Source organism: Bufo gargarizans, chromosome 2, assembly GCF_014858855.1.
Source record: "Bufo gargarizans isolate SCDJY-AF-19 chromosome 2, ASM1485885v1, whole genome shotgun sequence".
In the NCBI taxonomy this organism is placed as follows: domain Eukaryota; kingdom Metazoa; phylum Chordata; class Amphibia; order Anura; family Bufonidae; genus Bufo; species Bufo gargarizans.
Genome location: NC_058081.1, coordinates 584,055,357 through 584,075,047, shown reverse-complemented (window position 1 = coordinate 584,075,047; position 19,691 = coordinate 584,055,357). Strand labels below are relative to the sequence as shown.

At 51.2% G+C, this 19,691-nt stretch overlaps 1 protein-coding gene across 1 annotated transcript in view; it reads left to right on the top strand.

Moving 5' to 3' along the window:
• The window catches only part of LOC122926163 (solute carrier family 22 member 7-like), a 124,931-nt gene extending 105,490 nt beyond the window's left edge, over positions 1–19,441 (top strand). Inside the window, exon 10 of the mRNA XM_044277542.1 lies at positions 19,351–19,441. Within this exon, the coding sequence (XP_044133477.1) occupies positions 19,351–19,441 (91 nt within the window). The remainder of the gene's footprint in view (positions 1–19,350) is intronic.
• Positions 19,442–19,691: the final 250 nt, after the last annotated feature.

Sequence of the window (19,691 nt, the reverse complement as noted above, 5' to 3'; positions counted from 1 at the left end):
CAGAGGGGCGGCTGTGGATGTAGTGAGGTGAGTAGAAGCCTGGACAGAGGGGCGGCTGTGGATGTAGTGAGGTGAGTAGATGCCTGGACAGAGGGACGGCTGTGGATGTAGTGAAGTGAGTAGTAGCCTGGACAGAGGGGCAGCTGTGGATACAGTGAGATAAGTAGAAGCCTGGACAGAGGGGTGGCTGTGGATATGGTGAGGTAAGTAGAAGCCTAGACAGAGGGGGGGCTGTGGATATAGAATGTAAGTATAAGCCTGGACTGAGGGATGATTGTGGATGTAGTGAGGTGAGTAGAAGCCTGGATAGAGGGGTGGCTGTGGATATGGTGAGGTAAGTAGAAGCCTAGACAGAGGGGTGGCTATGGATATACAGAAGTAAGTAGAAGCCTGGACTGAGGGGCAACAGTGGATATAGTGAGGTAAGTAGTAGCCTGGACATAGAGGCGGCTGTGGATGTAGTGAGGTAAGTAGTAGCCTGGACATAGAGGCGGCTGTGGATGTAGTGAGGTGAGTAGTAGCCTGGACAGAGGGGCGGCTGTGAATATAGAGAGGTGAGAAGAAGCCTGGACAGAGGGGCAGCTGTGGATGTAGTGAGGTGAGTAGTAGCCTGGCCAGAGGGTGGCTGTGGATGTAGTGAGGTAAGTAGTAGCTTGGACAGAGGGGTGGCTGTGAATATAGAGAGGTGATAAGAAGCCTGGACAGAGGGGTGGCTGTGAATATAGAGAGGTGAGTAGAAGCCTGGACACAGGGGCAGCTGTGGATATGGTGAGGTAAGTAGAAGCCTAGACAGAGGGGTGGCTGTGGATGTAGTGAGGTAAGTAGTAGCCTGGACAGAGGGGCGGCTGTGAATGTAGAGAGGTGAGAAGAAGCCTGGACAGAGGGGCGGCTGTGGATGTAGTGAAGTGATTAGAAGCCTGGACAGAGGGGTGGCTGTGGATGTAGTGAGGTGAGTAGAAGCCTGGATAGAAGGGTGGCTGTGGATGTAGTGAGGTGAGTAGAAGCATGGACAGAGGGGCGGCTGTGAATGTATTGAGGTAAGTAGAAGCTTGGACAGAGGGGTGGCTGTGGATATAGTGAGGTGAGTAGAAGCCTGGACAGAGGGGCGGCTGTAGATAAGGTAAGGTAATTAGAAGCCTAGACAGATGGGCGGCTGTGGATATAGTGAGGTAAGTAGAAGCCTAGACCGAGGGAAGGCTGTGGATGTAGTGAGGGAAGTAGAAGCCTGGACAGAGGGGTGGCTGTGGATATAGAAAGGTGAGTAGAAGCCTGGACAGATGGGCGGCTGTAGATATAGTGAGGTGAGTAGAAGCCTGGATACAGGGGCAGCTGTGGATATGGTGAGGTAAGTAGAAGCCTAGACAGAAGGGTGGCTGTGAATATAGAGAGGTGAGTAAAAGCCTGGACAGAGGTGTGGCTGTAGATGTACTGAGGTAAGTAGTAGCCTAGACAGAGGGGTGGCTGTGGATGTAGTGAGGTAAGTAGATGCCTGGACAGAAGGGTGGCTGTGGATGTAGTGAGGTAAGTAGTAGCCTGGACAGGGGGGCAGCTGTGGATGTAGTGTGGTAAGTAGAAGCCTGGACAGAGGGAAGGCTGTGGATATAGTGAGGTTAGTAGAAGCCTGGACAGAGGAGCGGCTATAGATATATTGAGGTGAGTAGATGACTGGACAGAGGGGCGGCTGTGGATGTAGTGAGGTGAGTAGAAGCATGGACAGAGGGGCGGCTGTGGATATAGTGAGATAAGTAGAAGCCTGGACAGAGGGGTGGCTGTGGATATGGTGAGGTAAGTAGAAGCCTAGACAGAGGGGTTGTTGTGGATATAGAATGTAAGTATAAGCCTGTACTGAGGGGTGATTGTGGATGTAGTGAGGTGAGTAGAAGCCTGGATAGAGGGGTGGCTGTGGATATGGTGAGGTAAGTAGAAGCCTAGACAGAGGGGTGGCTATGGATATACAGAAGTAAGTAAAAGCCTGGACTGAGGGGCGGCTGTGGATGTAGTGAGGTAAGTAGAATCCTGGACAGAGGAAAGGCTGTGGATGTAGTGAGGTGAGTAGAAGCCTGGACAGAGGGGCGGCTGTGGATGTAGTGAGGTGAGTAGTAGCCTGGACAGAGGGGCGGCTGTGGATGTAGTGAGGTGATTAGAAGCCTGGACAGAGGGAAGGCTGTGGATATAGTGAGGTAAGTAGAATCCTAGACAGAGGGGCGGCTGTAGATGTAGAGAGGTGAGTAGAAGCCTGGACAGAGGGGCGGCTGTGGATGTAGAGAGGTGAGTAGAAGCCTGGACAGAAGGGTGGATGTAGTGAGGTAAGTAGTAACCTGGACAGGGAGGCAGCTGTGGTTGTAGTGAGGTAAGTAGAAGCCTGGACAGAGGGAAGGCTGTTGATATAGTAAGGTAAGTAGAAGCCTGGACAGAGGAGCGGCTGTGGATATATTGAGGGGAGTAGCTGGCTGGACAGAGGGGCGGCTGTGGATATAGTGAGGTAAGTAGAAGCCTAGACAGAGGGGCGGCTGTGTATGTAGTGAGGTGAGTAGAAGCCTGGACAGAGGAGCAGCTGTGGATATAGTGAGGTAAGTAGTAGCCTGGGCAGAGGGGTGGCTGTGAATATAGTGAGGTAAGTAGAAGCCTGGATAGAGGGGTGGCTGTGGATATGGTGAGGTAAGTAGAAGCCTGGACAGAGGGGCGGCTGTGGATGTAGAGAGGTGAGTAGAAGCCTGGACAGAGGGGCAGCTGTGGATGTAGTGAGGTGAGTAGAAGCCTGGACAGAGGGACAGCTGTGGATGTAGTGAGGTGAGTAGAAGTCTGGACAGAGGGGCGGCTGTGGATGTAGTGAGGTGAGTAGAAGCCTGGACAGAGGGAATGCTGTGGATATAGTGAGGTGAGTAGAAGTCTGGACAGAGGGGCAGCTGTGGATGTAGTGAGGTGAGTAGAAGCCTGGACAGAGGGGCGGCTGTGGATGTAGTGAGGTGAGTAGAAGCCTGGACAGAGGGGCGGCTGTGGATGTAGTGAGGTAAGTAGAAGCCTGGACAGAGGGAATGCTGTGGATATAGTGAGGTGAGTAGAAGCCTGGACAGAGGGAATGCTGTGGATGTAGTGAGGTGAGTAGAAGTCTGGACAGAGGGACAGCTGTGGATATATTGAGGTGAGTAGAAGCCTGGACAGAGGGGCGGCTGTGGATGTAGTGAGGTGAGTAGAAGCCTGGACAGAGGGGCGGCTGTGGATATATTGAGGTGAGTAGAAGCCTGGACAGAGGGGCGGCTGTGGATACAGTGAGTTAAGTAGAAGCCTAGACAGAGGGGTGGCTGTGGATATAGAGAGGTGAGTAGAAGCCTGGACAGAGGGGCGGCTGTGGATATAGTGAGGTGAGTAGAAGCCTGGACAGAGGGGCGGCTGTGGATGTAGTGAGATGAGTAGAAGCCTGGACAGAGGGGCGGCTGTGGATGTAGTGAGATGAGTAGAAGCCTAGACAGAGGGGTGGCTGTGGATATAGAGAGGTGAGTAGAAGCCTGGACAGAGGGGCGGCTGTGGATATAGTGAGGTGAGTAGAAGCCTGGACAGAGGGGCGGCTGTGGATGTAGTGAGATGAGTAGAAGCCTGGACAGAGGGGTAGCTGTGGATATAGTGAAGTAAGTAGAAGCCTGGACAGAGGAGTGGCTATGGATATATTGAAGTAAGTAGAAGCCTGGACAGAGGGGCGGCTATGGATATACAGAGGTAAGTAGAAGCCTGGACTGAGGTGCGGCTGTGGATGTAGTGAGGTGAGTAGAAGCCTGGACAGAGGGGTGGCTGTGGATATGGTGATGTAAATAGAAGCCTAGACAGAGGGGTGGCTATGGATATACAGAGGTAAGTAGAAGTCTGGACAGAGGGGCGGCTGTGGATGTAGTGAGGTGAGTGGAAGCCTGGATAGAGGGGCAGCTGTGGATATAGTGAGGTAAGTAGAAGCCTGGACAGAGGGGCGGCTGTGGATATAGTGAGGTGAGTAGAAGCCTGGACAGAGGGGTGGCTGTGGATATAGTGAGGTCAGTAGAAGCCTGGACTGAGGGGCGGCTGTGGATGTAGTGAGGTGAGTAGTAGCCTGGACAGAGGGGCGGCTGTGGATATAGTGAGGTGAGTAGAAGCCAGGACAGAGGGGCAGCTGTGGATGTAGTGAGGTAAGTAGAAGCCTGGACAGAGGGAAGGCTGTGGATGTAGTGAGGTAATTAAAGGCCTAGACAGAGGGGAGGCTGTAGATGTAGAGAGGTGAGTAGAAGCCTGGACAGAAGGGTGGATGTAGTGAGGTAAGTAGTAACCTGGACAGGGGGGCAGCTGTGGTTGTAGTGAGGTAAGTAGAAGCCTGGACAGAGGGAAGGCTGTTGATATAGTGAGGTAAGTAGAAGCCTGGACAGAGGAGTGGCTGTGGATATATTGAGGGGAGTAGCTGGCTGGACAGAGGGGCGGCTGTGGATATAGTGAGGTAAGTAGAAGCCAAGACAGAGGGGCGGCTGTGTATGTAGTGAGGTGAGTAGAAGCCTGGACAGAGGAGCAGCTGTGGATATAGTGAGGTAAGTAGTTGCCTGGGCAGAGGGGTGGCTGTGAATATAGTGAGGTAAGTAGAAGTCTGGACAGAGGGGCGGCTGTGGATGTAGTGAGGTAAGTAGAAGCCTGGATAGAGGGGTGGCTGTGGATATGGTGAGGTAAGTAGAAGCCTGGACAGAGGGGCGGCTGTGGATGTAGAGAGGTGAGTAGTAGCCTGGACAGAGGGGTGGCTGTGGATGTAGTGAGGTGAGTAGAAGCCTGGACAGAGGAGCGGCTGTGGATGTAGTGAGGTGAGTAGAAGCCTGGACAGAGGGGCGGCTGTGGATGTAGTGAGGGGAGTAGAAGCCTGGACAGAGGGGCGGCTGTGGATGTAGTGAGGTGAGTAGTAGCCTGGACAGAGGGGCGGCTGTGGATGTAGTGAGGTAAGTAGAATCCTAGACAGAGGGGCGGCTGTGGATGTAGTGAGGTGAGTAGAAGCCTGGACAGAGGGGCGGCTGTGGATGTAGTGAGGTGAGTAGAAGCCTGAACTGAGGGGCGGCTGTGGATGTAGTGAGGTAAGTAGACGCCTAGACAGAGGAGCGGCTGTGGATTTAGAGAGGTGAGTAGAAGCCTGGACTGAGGGTCGGCTGTGGATGTAGTGAGGTAAGTAGAATCCTAGACAGAGGGGTGGCTGTGGATATAGTGAGGTAAGTTGAAGCCTGGACAGAGAGAAGGCTGTAGCTGTAGTGAGGTAAGTAGAAGCCTAGACAGAGGGGCGGCTGTGGATGTAGTGAGGTGAGTAGTATCCTGCTGTTAGCCCAGCGGTCCGTGCCGGCACTGCATCCCCTTCCGGCAGGCACGGGCGCCGGGCTCCCTCCTGCTGCTATGGTCTGTGCTGACAAGTGTGGGCAGCAGTTTGCTTAACTCTTGTATCTGTGCTCGGTGTCAGAGCTTACTTCCTGCTTGAGTCCTGTACTGTGATTAGAGCGTGCACGGGCGTCTCTCCTTCCTTGTGAGGCTGCAAGTACACATGCCCTCTATCTCCCCAGCCTATGGCTGGGTTGCAGAAAATATTAAAAGGCACTTCCTGCCCCAGGAAAATGCCTGAGCAACTCATGGTCACTGCATTTCTGTGTACCGGACTCTACTTTTGGATTTATCGGATTTTGCTTGTTTGCCGCCTGCCTCTGACCTTGGGCTTTGTTTATGGACTTTGCTTGATCGCTGCCTGCCCTGACTTCGGACGTCCTGACTATATCCTTCCCCTCGGGGCTTGCACCGGTATCTTTGACCCCCTGGTCAGCTGCCACTGACTCGGGGACTGCTCTGGAGTAGCCCCTGGAAACTTCCCTAATGGCTCAAGCCTATCCTCACCATCAGAGGCTCTAGTGAAGGCCAGGTAGTTGTTTAGTCACGCCCCTCCAGAGTATAGCCACTCAGTGGCACAGTGGGTCCACACCTTCTTGCATAACAGTTTGCTCAGGCCATGGACCCTGCTGATCTGAACCCTCCCAGTCTCACTGAGTTACACCAGGAGTTGGCCCAACAGCGTGAGCGCCAAGATCAAAATCTGTCTTATTTATGCTATGTAAATATGCGTATAAATGACCTGACATCTGCTAACCCAGCATCATCGGGTCCCTCTGCCGTGGTTAACCCAGCTCCTGCTCTGCCATGTCCCTACATACCAGGTTCTGGACCTCGCCTTTCAGCTTCTGCACGCTTCAGTGGTGACCCTAAGCAGTCCGGGGGTTCATAAATCAATGCACCCTTTATTTTGAACTCTTGCCTCACCAATTTGCCTCCGACCGAGCCAAAGTGACTTTTCTTATGTCACACCTTGCTGGAGAGGCACTGGCCTGGATCCACCCTCTATGGGAAAGGAATGACCTAATCCTAATGGATCTACAGGCCTTCCTAGAAGCCTTCCGCAGGGTGTTCGACGAGGCAGGACGGACCACCTTAGCCGCATCCTCTATACTGCTGTAGCGTCAAGGGCGACAATCTGTGGGCCATTATGCAGTCCAGTTCCGTACGCTGGCCTCTGAACTAGGCTGGAATAATGATGCACTCGTGACTACCTTTTGGGAAGGTCTCTGTGGGAAAATTAAGGACGAGCTGGCCGGACAGGATGTTCCTTGTACCTTGGATGACCTTGTCTCCCTGGCTAATAAAATTGATTTACGGTTCCAGGAATGTGCCAGGTGGCATGTGAAAGGAGACCTTTTTGCCTGGCGTCTTCCCTTCAGCGAGCTCCTACCCCTTCCATGTTGTCTGCAGCTCCAGAGCCCATGCAGGTCGACTGAGTCAGGCTGACTGAACAGGAACGTGATAACCGCCGTACTAAAGGGCTTTGTTTCTATTGTGGTGGTTCTGATCATTTTCTCTGTGCTTGTTCCTTGAAGCCGGGAAACCCCCTTAGCCTATGGTCTGTTGGAGAGGTGACCCTAGGTGAAGATAATTCCTTTCTACCCCTGACTCTGCCGGCAACTTTGTAGTTTGGAGATTCACGGAGATGGATCTTCTGGATTCCGGATCGGCAGGAAACTTCCTGCAGCAAGCCATAGTGAATCAATATCGTATTCCAGTCCAACGCTTGCAGACACCATTGATGGTGTCATCTGTCGATGGAAGTGCTCTATCTGAGTCCATACAATTTACTACTGGACCTGTGAAAATACAGGCGGTTGGTCTCTATACTGAAGAGATTTTGTTCTTGATTCTTCCAAGTCTGTCCTCTCCTTTTGGGACTACCATTGCTCCGTATCCATTAACCTGTTCTTGATTGGAAGTCCGGTGAGGTGCTTCATTGGTGACAGTCCTGCCTTGGAAAATGTCTTTCTCCTGTTCAGCCTGCTCAGTTACCCCGGGTACCACCAAATCTTGAAGGTCTGCCTGCCGCATATCACGCCTATGCCGACGTCTTCGATAAGAAGGAGGCTGAGGTGTTACCTCCTCAGAGGCCCTATGATTGTCCTATTGACCTGGTTGCTGGTTCTTCACCTCCCCATTGTCGTATCTATCCCCAGCAAAGACACAAGCTATATCCGAATATATTACAGAAAATCTTGATATAGGATTTGTGATGGACCGCCTAGTACCCCGACTGGGTAGATCCACCAGAAAACAGACAGAGCTAATATATTTGGACAGAACGCTAAACTCCTCAATCAGGCAACACCAATGTTGAAGAGTAAATCAAGAACTCACTTTATTGAAGACCAACTCAGTATATATACAATTCAAGAAGTCTAACAACATAACTCAAATATGAACAGCGTGCAAACAGACATCCCCTCCTCAGTGTCTTAATGAAAGAATACGGAAAGAAGATACACATGTGATGGGATTATCTCAGAGGGTGATCTACTCCTCTACACTGGAGTCGGCTACTTCTTAATACTATCACTAACACAATAGAACAAAGGGACAAATAAACTAACACATTCAGTGCAGAGTTAACCCTTTTTGTGTCACTGGATTCCCACCCTGCACCTTAATGGGCAATAGGAAAGATGTGGCCTATAAACTCCACACATAAATCAGGGTTAATAGTTCTGAGGGGGTTTGAGGGGGGGTCTCCATAGTTCTGGGTCCATGGCCTGTAGGAAGGAGGCTAGCACTTAGGCTTTTCCGGCAGCCCCAGTGATGGTTCAGTCTGTCACATTTCTCCCCTCCCAACAGTCGACTAACCAGGTACCAGACCCCCAACTGGTCTGGACCTATTTAAGTTGGACAAGATAAGTCTAAAACCTCTTCCAATTGGTCCGCTTGACTCTGCTGCAGGAGAGTGATGCTACCCACATCATCTTCTGGGCAACCACACTGCCGCTGGCTAGAGAGGTCAGCTACCTCTTCTCCCTGGAATGCCCAATGTCGCTGGGGAGAGAGGTCGGCTACCTCTTCTCCCTGGGTCTCCATCTGCCGCTGGGGAGAGAGGTCGGCTATCTCTTCTCCGTGGAACACCCTCTGACGCTGGGGAGAGAGGACAGCTACCTTCTCTCCCTGGAACGCCCTCTCATGCTGGGGAGAGAGGACAGCTACCTTCTCTCCCTGGAATGCCCTCTGACGCTGGGGAGAGAGGACAGCTACCTCTTCTCCCTGGATCTCCATCTGTGCTGGGGAGAGAGGTCAGCTACCTCTTCTCCCTGGAATGCCCTCTGCCACTGGGGAGAGAGGTCAGCTACCTTCTCTCCCAGGAACTCCATCTGCCACTGGGGAGAGAGGTCGGCTACCTCTTTTCCCTGGGTCTCCATCTGCTGCTGGGGAGAGAGGTCAGCTACCTTCTCTCCCGGGAACTCTATCTGCCATTGGGGAGAGAGGTCGGCTACCTTCTCTCCCGGGAACTCCATCTGTCGCTGAGGAGAGAGGTCAGGTACCTTCTCTCCCGGGAACTCTATCTGCCATTGGGGAGAGAGATCGGCTATTTATACTCCCGGGAACTCTATCTGCCATTGGGGAGAGAGGTCGGCTACCTCTTCTCCCTGGGTCTCCATCTGCCGCTGGGGAGAGAGGTCGGCTATCTCTTCTCCGTGGAACACCCTCTGACGCTGGGGAGAGAGGACAGCTACCTTCTCTCCCTGGAACGCCCTCTCATGCTGGGGAGAGAGGACAGCTACCTTCTCTCCCTGGAATGCCCTCTGACGCTGGGGAGAGAGGACAGCTACCTCTTCTCCCTGGATCTCCATCTGTGCTGGGGAGAGAGGACAGCTACCTTCTCTCCCTGGAATGCCCTCTGACGCTGGGGAGAGAGGCCATCTGCCTTCTCTTCCTGGAACCCCAGGGCTGTACCAGGTGCTGGGCAGAGGCTTGTGGCACTCTGCCCTGTTGTCAGCGCCTCACCTGGGGACTCAGTGAGCTTTACAACTTCCACAGAAAAGTCAATCAAATCCACACTCTCTTGGTATGTGGCTTCCACTGGGTCTGAGACACTCTGCTGGACGCGTCCTAGCAGCTCCTTGTATGCCTTTCACAGTAGCTATTCTTGTTTTACCATGAACTCCAAATCAGCTCTCAGCTCTGGAACTCTCTCCAAACCAAACAAGCCTTCCCGATATGCAAAAATCAATCAAACATGAACAGCATGCAAACAGACATCCCCTCCCCAGTGTCTTAATGAAATCATAGGGAGAGAGGAGACACATGTAATGGGATTATCTCCTGGGTGTATCAGAGGGTGATCTTCTCCTCAACACCGGAGTCGGCTACTTCTTAATCCCATCGCTAACACAATAGAACAAAGGTATAAATAAACTAACACATTCATTGGGAGTTAACCCTTTTTGTGTTGCTGGATTCACACCCTGCACCTTTAATGGGCATTAGGAAAGATGTGGCCTATAACCTCCACACATAAATCAGGGTTAATAGTTCTGAGGGGGTTTGAGGGGGGTCTCCATAGTTCTGGGTCCATAGTCTGTATGAAGGAGGCTAGCCCTCAGGCTTCTCCAGCAGCCCCAGTGACGGTTCAGTCTGTCACAGGATTTATCTGGAAATCATCTTCTCCGGCTGGTGCTGGCTTTTTCCTTGTGAAGAAAAAAGATGGTTCTCTCTGGCCATGCATCGATTATAGGGGTCTAAATAATATCACAGTCAAGAACAAATACCCTCTTCCCCTTATACCAGAGTTTTACCGCCTCAGAGAAGCTAAGATCTTCTCCAAATTAGATCTGCGTGGGGCCTACAACTTGATCCGAATTCCTCAAGGGGATGAGTGGAAGACCGCCTTCAACACATGTGACGGTTACTATGAGTATCTGTTGATGCCCTTCGGGCTAAACAATGCCCCGGCGGTATTTTAAGAATTACTGTGTTGTGGTCTATCTTGACGACATTCTAATCTTCTCCTCAGATTTGGTCTCCCACTGGAAATAGGTCCCCCTGGTCCTAAAAATGCTTAGAGATAATAATCTGTACGCCAAATTTGAAAAATGTATCTTTGAACAATCTTCGCTTCCATTTCTGGGGTACATAATATCTGATACTGGCCTGCAGATGGATCCTGAGAACCTGTCCCACAATTTTGAAATGGGCTCGTCCTTATGGTTTGAAGGCAATTCAATGTTTTCAGGGGTTTGCCAACTACTACCGCCAGTTTGTACCACACTTCTCTTCTTTGACAGCTCCCATCTCAGCCTTGACCCGCAAAGGGGCGAATCTGAAGAGTTGGACAGCTACAGCTGAATCAGCCTTTCAAGCCTTGAAGCAGGCCTTCTCTATGGCTCCAGTACTCCATCGTCCTGATGCCAGTAAGCATTTCTTTCTGGAGATGGATGCATCCATCGTCTATTGGAGCCGGGGCGGTGCTTTCACAAAAGTCTTCCTCAGGTAAGATGACAACCTGTGGCTTCTTCTTCAGGGCCTTCTCTGCTCCTGAGCGCAACTACTTGATTGGGAACAGAGAGTTGTCGGCCATTAAGATGGCATTGGAGAAATGGCGGTACCTTCTAGAGGGAGCAGGTCATTCTGTGGTGATCTACAAGAACCTCACCTATCTGCAGTCTGCGCAGAGACTTAATCCTCGACAAGCTAGATGGTCCCTGTTCTTTGCCCGCTTTGATTTCATTCTTTACTTTCGTGCTCCAGACAAGAACATCAAAGAAGATGCTCTCTCGAGATCCTTTGATTCTACTGACCAGGAGGAGGAGCCCCAACATATCATCGATCCTGCTAAAATCTCTGCCTGCCCTGTCAAGCTATCTGAGATTCCATCTGGAAAGACTTTTTTTGCAGAGTCTCTTAGAAAGCAGGTCTTACTATGGGGCCATTCATCTAAAGTGGTGGGTCATGCCGGTCAGCAGAAGACCTTCAGAATCATTGCGCAGTGGTACTGGTGGCCGTCTATGTGACAAGACATCCAAGAATCTGTTGCTGCTTGTCCATCCTATGCACATAATAAAACTTCCAAACAATGTCCAGTTGGCTTTCTGCTTCCTCTTCCTGTTCCTGAGGTATCCTGGCAACAAATAGCCATGGACTTTATTACGGATCTGCCCACTTCCTCTGGTTGTTCTGTGATTTGGGTAGTGGTAGACCGCTTCTCTAAAATGGCGCATTTTGTTTCTCTGCTTGGACTCCCTTCTGCTTCCCAACTGGCCAAGAAATGTATCGAGAACATTTTCCACCTCCATGGCTTCCCTCTCTGTATTGTGTCTGATAGAGGCGTACAGCTCACGTAAAAATTTTGGAGAGCTCTCTGAAAGCTACCATATTTTTTGCTTTATAAGACGCACCCGATGATAAGATGCACCCCAGGAAAATAAGAAAAATTTTTTTTTTCATCAGACTTCATATCAGATCCTCAGATCAGACCCTCATAAATATCAGGACGTCAGATCAGACCCCCATAAATATCAAGAAATCAGATCAGACCACCATAAATATCAGGACGTCAGATCGGACACCCATAAATATCAGGACATCAGATCGGACACCCATAAATATCAGGAAATCAGATCAGACCCCCATAAATATCAGGACATCAGATCGGACACCCATAAATATCAGGAAATCAGATCAGGCCCCCTTATCAGGACATCACATCAGCCCTCAATGTAAGACCCCATCAGACCTCAGATCAGCCCACAATGTCAGACCCCCATCAGACCTCAGATCAGCCCTCAATGTAAGACCCCATCAGACCTCAGATCAGCCCTCAATGTCAGACCCCCATCAGACCTCAGATCAGCCCTCAATGTCAGACCCCCATCAGACCTCAGATCAGCCCTCAATGTAAGACCCCATCAGACCTCAGATCAGCCCACATTGTCAGACCCCCATCAGACCTCAGATCAGCCCACAATGTAAGACCCCATCAGACCTCAGATCAGCCCTCAATGTAAGACCCCATCAGACCTCAGATCAGATTAAAATAAAAACCTCCTTTTACCCATCCTGCGCCGCGGCTCCTGTTCACCTGTGTTCAGCATCAGGTCATAGTGCACGCACTACATCCTGACGCTGTACACGGTCAGGACAGTGAAGCGCCGGTCCCAGCAAGGAAGACTGGCGAGGGTGAGTACTACAAGCGCTTGCAGCGCTTCGCTCCCAACTCACGGCATCTAAGGCTACTTTCACACTAGCGTTTTTCTTTTCCGGCATAGAGTTCCGTCACAGGGGCTCTATACTGGAAAAGAACTGATCAGTTTTATCCCCATGCATTCTGAATGGAGAGCGATCCGTTCAGGATGCATCAGGACGTCTTCAGTTCAGTCATTTTGACTGATCAGGCAAAAGAGAAAACCGTAGCATGCTACGGTTTTATCTCCGGCGAAAAAAAACTGAAGACTTGCCGGAATGCTGGATCCGGCATTTTTCCCCATAGGAATGTATTAGTGCCGGATCTGACATTCAAAATATTGGAATGCCGCATCTGTCCTTCCGGTCTGCGCATGCGCACACTGGTAAAAATGTGAAAAAAGATACAAGATGGATCTGTCTGTCCGCATGACAAGTGAAGGGACGGAACCGTCCTTGCGAAATGGATCTGCATCCGGATGCGTCTCACAAATGCTTTCAGTCACATCCAGATCGGCGGATCCGGCAGGCAGTTCCGACGACGGAACTGCCCGCCGGATCACACTGCCGCAAGTGTGAAAATAGCCTAATTCATACTATTGAGCTCTTCCATAATAGAAGCGCTCACTAGTATTCGCTTTATAAGATGCACGATACTTAATGTATCCCTGGACTTCTTTTCGGCGTATCATCCGCAGTCCAACGGTCAAGTAGAGCATGTCAACCAAATTATTACCAACTTTTTGCGCCACTTCACTAATATTCATCACGACAACTGGGTTAAACTGTTACCTTGGGCTGAATTTTCGTGCAACAATCATGTCATCGAGTCTTCCAAGAAATCACAATTTTTTGTTGTCTATGGTCAACAACCTAACATCCCACGTCCGGTGTCTTCTACTTCTGGTATCCCTGCTGCGGATGCAACTTCAAGAGAGTTCTCTAAAATCTGGTAGGAGACCAGGGGAGCTCTGAAAGAGGCGTCTGTGTGCATGCTGCTGATAAAAGATGTAGAGATTCGCCTACGTTCCATCCTGGTGTGTGGTATCTTTGACCCCCTGGTCAGTTGCCACTGACTCAGGGACTGCTCTATAGTGGTACCTGACAACTACCCTAACAGCTCAAGCCTATCCTCACCATCAGAGGCTCTAGTGAAGGCCAGGTAGTTGCTTAGTCACGCCCCTCCAGAGTATAGCCACTCCACTCCAGAGTATAACACCTGGACAGAGGGAATGCTGTGGATGTAGTGAGGTTAGTAGAAGCCTGGACAGAGGGGTGGCTGTGGATGTAGTGAGGTGAGTAGTAGCCTGGACAGAGGGGCGGCTGTGGATGTAGTGAGGTTAGTAGAAGCCTGGACAGAGGGGCGGCCATCTACTTCCTGTTATGTGGGGTAGGCTGGTGGTCTAATAGCTGTTATATGGGGTGAGCAGGTGGTGTACTAGCTTTGATGTACAGTAGGGTAGGCAGGCTGTGTACTTGCTGTGATGTGGGGGGGGCAGTTGTGTACTAGCTGTGATGTAGGGTAGGCAGGCGGTCTACTAGCTGTTATATGGGATGAGCAAGCGGTGTAGTAGCTGTTATATGGGATGAGCAAGCGGTGTACTAGCTGTTATATGGGATGAGCAAGCGGTGTACAAGCTGTTATATGGGGTGAGCAAGCGGTGTACTAGCTGTTATATGGGGTGAGCAAGCGGTGTACTAGCTGTTATATGGGGTGAGCAAGCGGTGTACTAGCTGTTATATGGGGTGAGCAAACTGTGTACTAGCTGTTATATGGGGTGAGCAAGCGGTGTACTAGCTGCTATATGGGGTGAGCAAGCGGTGTACTAGCTGTTATATGGGGTGAGCAAGCGGTGTACTAGCTCTTATATGGGGTGAGCAAGCGGTGTACTAGCTGTTAAATGGGGTGAGCAAGCGGTGTACTAGCTGTTATATGGGGTGAGCAAGCGGTGTACTAGCTGTTATATGGGGTGAGCAAGCGGTGTACTAGCTGTTATATGGGGTGAGCAAGCGGTGTACTAGCTGTTATATGGGTGAGCAAGCGGTGTACTAGCTGTTATATGGGATGAGCAAGCGGTGTACTAGCTGTTATATGGGATGAGCAAGCGGTGTACAAGCTGTTATATGGGATGAGCAAGCGGTGTACTAGCTGTTATATGGGGTGAGCAAGCGGTGTACAAGCTGTTATATGGGGTGAGCAAGCGGTGTACTAGCTGTTATATGGGGTGAGCAAGCGGTGTACTAGCTGTTATATGGGGTGAGCAAGCGGTGTACTAGCTGTTAAATGGGGTGAGCAAGCGGTGTACTAGCTGTTATATGGGGTGAGCAAGCAGTGTACTAGCTGTTATATGGGGTGAGCAAGCGGTGTACTAGCTGTTATATGGGGTGAGCAAGCGGTGTACTAGCTGTTATATGGGATGAGCAAGCGGTGTACTAGCTGTTATATGGGGTGAGCAAGCGGTGTACTAGCTGTTATATGGGATGAGCAAGCGGTGTACTAGCTGTTATATGGGGTGTGGCGAAACCAACCTCGCCACAGTGTTTTGGAGAGGGCTGTTTGAAGGCCTCTTGCCTCAGGATTATGGCCCATAGTAACTTTAAAGGAGAAGACAAACCGGCCGCGCAGCTTAAATCTGTCTGTAGAATTGTATTTTATGTTATTATGCGTTCGGTTAAATTGTATGTTATGTGAGGGCACCCAGATAGCTAATATTATTGTATTCGTGTATTCTGAGTGCCATTCACCTAATGATATGCACTCAGACTTGAGCTATCTGGGGATATGTTAAATGTCTGTGTTTGCTGTGGGGGTGTGCCATTGTGTGTTTAAATGGTGATGTCTGTCCTGTTGTCTCCACATGTGTATTGGTGATCTCCCCTTTGTCCTGAGAGATAATTGGATTGTCTTCGGTCGTCTCTGGGACAGAGAGGAGGAAACCATGATGCATTGTGGGGATGTGTTGTATCTGTTCTGTGTCGCAGTCTCCCTTCTGGTCCTCTAGGGGGCGGGAACGATTGGTTGCTGTACTTGCATTGTGTGTGTTGTAAGGTATTGATTGGTTGGATTTCAAAACCCTGTGGGCAGTACTATGTATGTTTCTTATGAATAAAAGAGGCTGTACTTGAAGTACAGTCAGACCACTGCTGACCCTCAACACGGAGCCTTGTCTCGTTATTGGGGGGATTCCCTGTATGCTGTTGGAGACTGATTGCCAGGAGTGTAAGCTGACTGTATGCTTTTCCTGTTCGTCTGCTGGCAGCTATTTGCGAGGTTCCAGTTTGGAGTGCTATTTTGTATCCAGTTCGGAGTTTGGTGTTCTGCAGTAGCTGTGCCTGTCTCTCAGAAAGGGGCATATCGCCTAAACGGATTTTAACCCCTTGTCTGCTGAAACGGTCCGTTACAATTGGTGGCAAGCAGCGGGATCGTTCCTACAGCCAGAAGGACAGCTACAGGAGACACCATTTCTGTGGATTCTACAATTTAAGGGCAACGCATGTCCCAGTACAGCGACCCTAAAAGCACCAGGATGGAACCAGCAGTGGAGTACAGATACTCTGTTGAGGAATTTGACCGTATGATGTGGTTGCGGCTGAACTTCTTCGGACCCAATCCAGCTGAGAAATCCGTGAAGTTCGTGAGGAGTCTAGTGTTCAAGACCCTACTATACCGGGCAGAAGGTGACGGTCAGCTGCCACGTTGGGTGGACCTCCATCGGAAGTTACAGTTGCGGGACAGAGGGAGCCCAGTCTCCATTCCCCAGCGGCAGTGTGAAGTGCAGGGAGGGGAGAGCAGCGGCCTCCCTCCCCAGCGGCAGGCTGAGTTACAGGGGGCAGAGGTAGTTGTTCCTGCCCCCCAGCAGCAGCATGATTTTTTGGGAATTGGGAGCCCAGTCTCCATTCCCCAGCGGCAGGCGGAGTTACAGGGGGCAGAGACAGTCGGTCCTGTCCCCCAGCGGCAGAGTGTCCTACAGGGAATAGAGAGCCCAGTCTCCTTTCCCCAGCAGCAGGACACTGTATTGGGAGCGGAGGCGGTCGGTCGGCCTCCCCAGCGGCTGGAAGTATGTATGGGAGAGGAGCTCGTTACCCCCTCTCCCCAGCGGCAGCTTAACGCACCAGGGGGAGACAGTAAGTCCCACAACTGTGCAGATGGGACCGTGGTCTCTGCACTCACAGCACAGGGGGTAGGGACAGTCGGTCCAGTCCCCCAGCAACAGGGCTGTTTAGCCAAAGAGGAGACAGTCGGTCTCCCCCTCAAACAACCAGATCTCCAGCCATCTCCGCAGGGATACCAGGAGGAGGAGGTAAGCGAGCCCTCCCCTTCCCAGCTACTTCCCAACCGAGTTCTGGGGGCAGGGGATGAGCCTGCAATACCCACTGATCCCTTTCCAGCGAAAGAGCTGGCATCAGGGCAGAGCGCAGTCGGCCTCTGCCCTCCCCTATCCTCTTGTCCAGAGACTGACTTCCCACAGGCATCCCCAGCAGAAGAGCTGGCATCTGGGCAGAGCGCAGTCGGCCTCTGCCCACCAAGTACCTACAGCTCCAAGCTGGAGAACCACAAAGCAAGGAGTAGCAGATGCCCACTCAACAGCTGGGGACCTACAGAACAGAGCCAGGCCCTAAGATTCAACAGGTCCAGTATTTGGTTGTGGGTGGGCTGCCAGACTAACTCAGGTACCGACCGGCGTGAGGTCAGGTATCTGGTTAGTCTTCCCTGGGGGGGGGGAGATGTGTGGCAAAACCAACCTCGCCACTGGGTTTTGGAGAGGACTGTTTAAAAGCCTCTTGCCTCAGGATTATGGCCCATAGTAACTGTAAAGGAGAAGACAGACCGGCCGCACAGCTTAAATCTGTCTGTAGAATTGTATTTTATGTTATTATGCGTTCGGTTAAATTGTATATTATGTGAGAGCACCCAGATAGCTAATATTGTTGTATTCGTGTATTCTGAATGCCATTCACCTAATGATATGCACTCAGACTTGAGCTATCTGGGGATATGTTAAATGTCTGTGTTTGCTGTGGGGGTGTCCCATTGTGTGTTTAGATGGTGATGTCTGTCCTGTTGTCTCCACATGTGTATTGGTGATCTCCCTTTGTCCTGAGAGATAATTGGATTGCCTTCGGTTGTCTCTGGGACAGAGAGGAGGAAACCATGATGCATTGTGGGGATATGTTGTATCTGTTCTGTGTCACAGTCTCCCTTCTGGTCCTCTAGGGGGCGGGAACGATTGGTTGCTGTACTTGCATTGTGTGTGTTGTAAGGTATTGATTGGTTGGAATTCAAAACCCTGTGGGCAGTACTATGTATGTTTCTTATGAATAAAAGAGGCTGTACTTGAAGTACAGTCAGACCACTGCTGACCCTCAACACGGAGCCTTGTCTCGTCATTGGGGGGATTCCCTGTATGCTGTTAGAGACTGATTGCCAGGAGTGTAAGCTGACTGTATGCTTTTCCTGTTCGTCTGCTGGCAGCTATTTGCGAGGTTCCAGTTTGGAGTGCTATTTTGTATCCAGTTCGGGAGTTTGGTGTTCTGCAGTAGCTGTGCCTGTCTTTCAGAAAGGGGCATATCGCCTAAACGGATTTTAACCCCTTGTCTGCTGAAACGGTTCGTTACATGGGGTGAGCAGGCGGTCTATTACCTGTTATGTGGGGTAGGCTGGTGGTCTAATAGCTGTTATATGGGGTGAGCAGGCGGTGTACTAGCTTTGATGTACAGTAGGGTAGGCAGGCTGTGTACTTGCTATGATGTGGGGGGGGGCAGTTGTGTACTAGCTGTGATGTAGGGTAGGCAGGCGGTGTATTAACTTTAATGAGGGTTAGGCAGGCGGTGTATTAGCTGTGAATTAGGGTAGGCAAGCAGTGTACTTACTGTAATGGGGGTAGGCCAGCGTTGTACTGACTGTGATGTGGGGTAGGGCAGCGGTGTACTAGCTGTGATGTAGTGTAGGCAGGCAGTGTACTAGCACTTAGGCGGTGTACTAGCTGTGAATTGGGGTAGGCAGGCGGTGTACTGGCTGTGATGAGGGGTGGGCAGGCAGTGTACTGGCTGTGATGTGGGGTGGGCAGGCGGTGTACTGGCTGTCATGTAGGGTGGGCAGGCTGTGTACTGGCTGTGATGTGGGGTAGGCCGGCAGTGTACTAGCTGTGATAAATGGTGGGCAGGCGGTGTACTGGCTGTGATGAGGGGTGGGCAGGCGGTGTACTGGCTGTGATGTGGGGTGGGCAGGCGTTGTACTGGCTGTCATGTAGGGTGGGCAGGCAGTGTACTGGCTGTGATGTGGGGTGGGCAGGCAGTGTACTGGCTGTGATGTGGGGTGGGCAGGCCGTGTACTGGGTGTGATGTGGGGTGGGCAGGCCGTGTACTGGCTGTGATGTGGGGTGGGCAGGCAGTGTACTGGCTGTGATGTGGGGTGGGCAGGCGGTGTACTGGCTGTGATGTGGGGTGGGCAGGCAGTGTACTGGCTGTGATGTGGGGTGGGCAGGCAGTGTACTGACTGTGATGAGGGGTGGGCAGGCTGTGTACTGGCTGTGATGTGGGGTGGGCAGGCAGTGTACTGGCTGTGATGAGGGGTGGGCAGGCGGTGTACTGGCTGTGATGAGGGGTGGGCAGGCAGTGTACTGGCTGTGATGTGGGGTGGGCAGGCGGTGTACTGGCTGTGATGTGGGGTGGGCAGGCAGTGTACTGGCTGTGATGTGGGGTGGGCAGGCCGTGTACTGGCTGTGATGTGGGGTGGGCAGGCCGTGTACTGGCTGTGATGTGGGGTGGGCAGGCCGTGTGTCAGGCTATGATGGGGTGTGAAGCTCTAGTTTTTTTATTCTTCTTGTTCTTCTGCAGAGATCTCGATCTTCCCCGGATGTCTGGAGAAGATATCTGCATGAATGGTAATAGTCAAGCCCAACAGAACCAACACCCGGACCCACACTGACCGGAACCATTATCTCCTCAATAGAACAACCAGTGCTCCCACTGACCGCTCTTTACAGGATGTTAGACATGTCATGGTGGTGACCCAATAAAATATCTGATACTACACGTCTATTGTAACAGAAAAATTATTGAAATTTATTAAGCTGTCAGCTAGGTAGAGGTAGACCAAAAAATGTAACTGGCAAATGTGTTTTTTTTTTGGTCTACTAGGTATAGGAGTGGTACATCACACCCAAAAATTGTGAATT